At 37.0% G+C, this 6,000-nt stretch overlaps 1 protein-coding gene across 1 annotated transcript in view; it reads right to left on the bottom strand.

Moving 5' to 3' along the window:
* Nucleotides 1-1,927: 1,927 nt before the first annotated feature.
* Nucleotides 1,928-6,000, bottom strand: part of Slh (sec1 family domain containing Slh) — a 77,550-nt gene continuing 73,477 nt past the window's right edge. The window contains exons 13-15 of the mRNA XM_067154000.2: nt 4,155-4,364; nt 2,639-2,719; nt 1,928-2,111 (exon numbers count right to left, since the gene is read on the bottom strand). Coding sequence (XP_067010101.1) covers nt 2,082-2,111; nt 2,639-2,719; nt 4,155-4,364 — 321 coding nt within the window. The 3' untranslated portion in view covers nt 1,928-2,081. The remainder of the gene's footprint in view (nt 2,112-2,638; nt 2,720-4,154; nt 4,365-6,000) is intronic.

Raw genomic sequence — 6,000 nt, 5'->3', positions numbered from 1 at the left:
ACATTCCAGTCCTTCTAGAAACTCTTCTAAACATTCATCTTCATTCCCTGATTGGGGTGCATAAACCTGTATAAAATCCTTGATTCCACTCTTAAGTCCAAGTCCAATTTGAATGATCCTGTCACTGATCTGGTCAATTTTTTACACACCAACACCATTTGTTGCCATCTTTCTTTCACTCCAATATATTCTATACCCTTTCTTCAATTCTTTTTGCCCTTTCCCCTTCCATTTTGTCTCACTCATTTGTATATAGGTTATTGGAGACTTGACAAGATATGAGAAAGAATGTTGTCATACTTTTCTGGAAGCCTGGCCAGGCAAGGTATATAAAGGATAGTCTTGGGTTGTTGAGTTCAAATAAATAAATCAATCAATCAATCAGTCAATCAATACTGATCTGCATTTAGGGTTGAGCTGTTAGTGAGAGTTGTTAGTCGAGTTAAGTATATGAACCAGTGGCGGTGCGTGACTTTCATCACTGGGGGGGTTCAACAGAAGAAAAAAATTGCCCCACCCCCACTACCCCATCCTCTCCTCTCCCCCGCCCCTCTACCGTCGTGGGCTGTAACCTCCTAAAATAAGATGACAGAAGATTTAGAAATGTGATCAAATACGAGAGAAGAAGACAATACATGCCGAAATTTACCACATGATAAATAAGAAATGTTTCACAATCAACTTACCCTATGCAGACAGCTTATACAAAAAATCCATCCTGCGCTCCTTGAAGGACGCAAACGTTTCTATAACTGCTTCTTTGAAATCCGCAGAGTATCGAACGAAGTCCCTTTCAACTGGCAACATAGCAAGAGCATTAAAGTCTATCCTCGGTCATTGTGCTGCGCAAGAAAGTCTTTATTCTCTTCAGGGTTGAGAAGAACATTTCTGCTTCCAATGTCGTCATGGGAATAGTAATAACTATATTTAGAAGTTTTCATTGGTATTACCTTGCAGCTATTCTTTGCCTCAATGACTTTTAAGTTAAGTTTCTCTCCAAAAAGTAATTATTCGAAAGAAGGCAATTTAATAGATGTTTAGTAAGTACTGATTATATTTGGGACAAAATATCAATTGAAATTTGGCAGTTTAATGTGACTTTTGGTAGTAATGATGCTTTTCAACATTAGCGCTAGTTACGTGCACTATTTTATTCTCTGCTCCCTAGTTAAATTCCCGTAAGGACAATAGATGGCAGGCACATACCCCAACAACACGACTTCCGAGAGACTTGAGGGCGTGGCATATTGCGCATGTGTAAAGCACAGATATCCGTTTCTGCGATACCCTGGTCTTGCCTTAGTGCTCGCCGACGTCCTCCCGCACCTCACCACACCCTCCGCGGACGGAGAGATCACCTTGCAAGGGGGTTCATTCCAGACGAGTATCCACCCATGGACCTTGCACAGCTCAAGTGAATTGAAAGTCAGTACGAGTATATTACGGATAGATGGACTTAGCAAGAGCTTCGAGATTGACAAGAGAGTTATGAAAATTACGTAGTTGAGTACAATTTTATATAAACTGAAGGTTCATTGCTCCATTGCGCTATACCAGAAGCCGCCACTAATGTGAACTCATGTTGTGGTTTTGCCGTTGAAGTGGTTATGTTGTGTTGGTACCACATGTAATCTTGTCAAGTGTTCCGTAGTTGGCTGACGTGTTAAAGTGGCAGTCGATTTAGTTCAAGAGTTCAATGTGTATATAATTTGTAAATAAAACAGTGTACACAATGGACAGCATCTTGTGTGTGCATCTTTGCGAATATGATAACATACAATCACTGCTTGCAAAAGCTAAGGGAATGGACAAAATTACAGAGCATTAAAAGAAAAAAAACCCCAGAAAGTAAGGCGAATGCATAAATTTAGGGTTAGAGCAATGTAATGAGTGAAAGAGGGGAAGATTCTACAGGAAGACAAGTGTAACAAATTCTTAAATACCTTATAATTGATATGATTGTTTTACATTTATTATGTACAATATATAAAACTGAATATCTGTGATAAACAATATTTACAAAGTGAACAGCTTTCTTGTCCATGGTGTAGTATTCCATCTTTGTGCTACCACAGATGATGTCAATGTATTTCTTGTCCCAGTAAAGAAAGCTGAAAAACAGAACAAAGAAATTACACCTGAAACTAAACTGTGTTTACACAATCTGATTAAAAGTGTTCGGACACCTACTTAAAACTGCCTTTAACCATCCCTTGGATAAGCCACTCAGCAGTGGGGCATTAACTCAGAAGCTTACTAATCTTTTGAAGAAAAAAATATGCCAAAGAATTCTTCTTTTTCTTTTGTGTGAAAAGTTCAATTAATACCTATATTATAATGTGCAAGCATGCAGCTCAACATCACAAACCGAGTGATCATCAGTATTTTTGGCATTCATTTATGCTACAGCAACATATTTTTTCAACAAAACTAATATCGGAATTAAGATCATCATAACCTGCGTCATTGTAACAGTTCTTCAAAAGCAAAATGGTGAAGTAGTCTGCATATGTGTGCATTCAAGTAAGTTTAGTCACCCAGTACATTCTAATAATTCCACTCTGATCAGGTATGAATACTACAATATCATAATTACAGTATGTAATGAAATCAATGATGACTTTATGAAATAACTTACCTGAGTGAGGAACTGTTTGGCGTTGTTAAGGGTAGAAGCTCCATAGATGACTCTCTTGCCTGTCGATCCTCCAGTTTTACTCTGTTACAAAACAATATACTTGGTTACTATAAACACGTCCACTACAGACTTTTAATGGAGCTCTTATTATTATGATAGATCAATAAAGGCCAGTTTGCAATAAAGCAAACCTACAAATAACTTCCTTCGCTCGTGAGTTTCAAGTTTGCAGACGAGACATTTACCATGCCAACAGCTAACGAACCTTCAAACTTCACAGGAGCCATTTACTGTAAAACTGCAATGAAGCTCTTTTTCTATGTCATCCACATGACGAAGCACATGAAGCTATAATGCATGAAAAATTTGAACAACCAAGTATGACTGCAGGATTTCCGAGTTTTGATTTGATTAGTATTAATTTCATTATGAATCAGTAGTGACCTACAAAATTTGCAAATTTTTTTTACACAAATCTTAACTTTTTTTTTACAAATAAGACAAATTTTGGTATTTTTAGGCAGTAAAATTAATTTTTGTATTTCCATGACATAATAGATATTTTCATACGTAAATTTTGGTTTTGGCTGGCTGTTTACTAACATGACAAAAAGAGCTACAATGCATGCATTTTTGTCATGGAATAAATACAAGACAATAGTTAACTGAGGTCCTTGTGCATATACTTATAAATGGTTAATTTGTGAATCCAATGTGACATCTGTGTAGTGATGTCATTAATAACGGTTACTGATCATTGAGCGGACTCTGCTACTGCATGAAAATAATAGTGGATAGACTGACTGTTCTCAATTCATCACAACTATTTAATATAAAAGCACATACTTTTAATACAAAGTACTTTAAAACAGCAACAGCTTTGTGTTTGTTTGGCTACAGTTGCCTATTGTACTGAAATATAATGGTATTAATTGTGTGTTGGCAGCACTGCCAATTTGTTGTTTTGTTACTGTACTTCATGACTGTTCTTGAACCAAAATGCTGAAACCAGAGTGAATATACAAGCAAGGAAAAAAAGAATTTGGTAATGAACGTCTGTATTCACGTGACAGTAGTGTGTAAATTTTGTAACTGTAGAGTTTTATGGGAGAGAAGAGATGTGTGTATGAAACATACTGAAAGTACAAAAAAAGAAAAAACAAAAAACTGCAGCATCTTCAAACACATGCGAAGATTCTGTAACCCCATCGCTGCAGGCAGCAAAAAATGAAAAAGGGTGCCTCAAGTGTGTCTGCTAGAGAAAGTATTTGCTAACTAGGCTGAATCACGTAGACAGCCTGCCACCGCTGGGCAGCGTCTTGGAATAGTGTGCTAGTCTAACTGATGAGCCCGATGGCACGCTGCCCGTAACACTGCACACACATGGCCTAATAACCCGAAAGGTTATTAATAAAATTAATAAGCACCCAGGCAGTCACAGATTACATACAGAAAAAAGAAGAAGAAAAAAAGAAAGATATTCACCAAATGCCTAAGTTCTGTGTAGATAACTTACCTTAGTGTAGTCCACCAGGTTTTGGTACTCTATGTAGTTTCCTCCACCAACAATAAATACAATGGCTTCTTGGAATGGAGTTCTGTTTCGAGGAATCTGCGAACTGTCAGTCATTCGCAATTGTTTGGGGTCAAAGTATCGATAATCTTCTATTTCTTGTGAATTCTTCATCTCCATGAGCTCATCCACTATCCTCGTGACTGGGAGGTTCTGTAAGAAATAGAGAATGTTGTTAGGAAAACAAAATACTATGACACTGAACTGGCCTCAATACATGACAGCCTCGCATGTAAGACCACCTTGAATTTTTGGGAGGTATTTACTTTTAAAAAAATTAACTAATGTATGTAATTACAACATATTCAAGCTCTCCTATAACAGATGTAATTTAATTAGTCTTAAAGAAACCTTAGAACACTGACGGGTGACAAAATGCATCTGCATACTCTCCGAGTCGGCATTGCACAATAGTAAGGTGACGTTGCAAATACACACCTTCAGAACAAACTCTATGAACAATGGTTCCATAAATACAGAAAGAGATTGACGTCAAAATCACAAGCAAAATTTAAAACTATTTTGATACCATGCAGAATTGTGGGAGCTTTGATGGCCTCCTGATCACTAGAGCGATCAATTCAAATAGTTTTCCACCACTGGGGCAGTAGATATGCTTGGATTGGACTAAAATCACCACAGAATTCATTTCACGATGCTCGGCCGTCTCAACTTTGAGACATTCCTGATAAGCCTTTTGACACTCAGAGTTGGTGATTTTGGAACTTTTAGAATTTTAACAAGCTGTTCCCTCCTCTCAAATGTGTTTTTGATAATTTTGAAGTCATTTATTGTCAATATATACATTTTTTTATTTCTATGCATTGCAATTTTCCTAATGTTTTCTATTTGATTTCCCCCACAACCACCCCCCCCTTTTTTTGTCATCTCTTTGTAGAACTCCCCCAGATGAATTGTATAACACCTCACACGATGTGGTACCACTGCAGAGTCCACACTGATCCACAAGAATCGATAGCCACACTGAACAAAATGGTGGTGCTAATGCATCATCCAATAACGTCATACCGAGGTCAGGCTCTTGTTTGCTAGGTACGTAGGTCCTTTCTCTTTGCAATGAGATAACAAACACTGGCGCTGCACGTGTTGTCTAGATGTGAATTAAATTTTAAAACTTCATGCTTTTGTAACATTCACTGGCCCAAGTACGTTTCTGAAACTATGAATGTATTCTGTATCAAAAGGTTCAAGATTCAGTCATGTATGTTCTAGAGTGTAGTGAATACTCATACTCAGGACACCTGTTTTGAGCTGTGATGTCAACAGTCTGAAGATAAGAATCTCTCCACAAAGTCGTGTAGAGCCATTAGGTGACTAAACTGAGGTTTAATTATAGAATGCTGAGTAGCATCATCAACTTAAGTGAATACAAGCAACAGGAAGGAACAAACAAATAAGACCTCAGGATAGTAAGTGATAACCCTCATATTTTGGATTTTTCTGTTCTTTCTTGTTAACAGTTATATCCAACATGAAGTTTCTTTTTATTCAAGAAGTTAGTCATTTTAACAAGAGATGGTAGCATAATTCAGCTTAATATTTATAAGAAACCACCTGTCTCAGCAGTAAACAATCACAACCCACATTTCCAAGATGGCAGATCGTGTTCTGGAAGATGTGCATTCTCCTAAAGAAAATCTCACTTATGATAAATAAAACTATGAAGATAAGGATATTATTGACAGAGATGATCGATCGATCAATCAATCAATCAATCAATCAATCAATCAATCAATCAATCAATCAATCAATCAATCAATCAATCAAT

This window comes from Anabrus simplex, chromosome 9 (genome assembly GCF_040414725.1).
Source record: "Anabrus simplex isolate iqAnaSimp1 chromosome 9, ASM4041472v1, whole genome shotgun sequence".
Classification (NCBI taxonomy): domain Eukaryota; kingdom Metazoa; phylum Arthropoda; class Insecta; order Orthoptera; family Tettigoniidae; genus Anabrus; species Anabrus simplex.
This window is presented reverse-complemented; position numbering and strand designations above follow the sequence as displayed.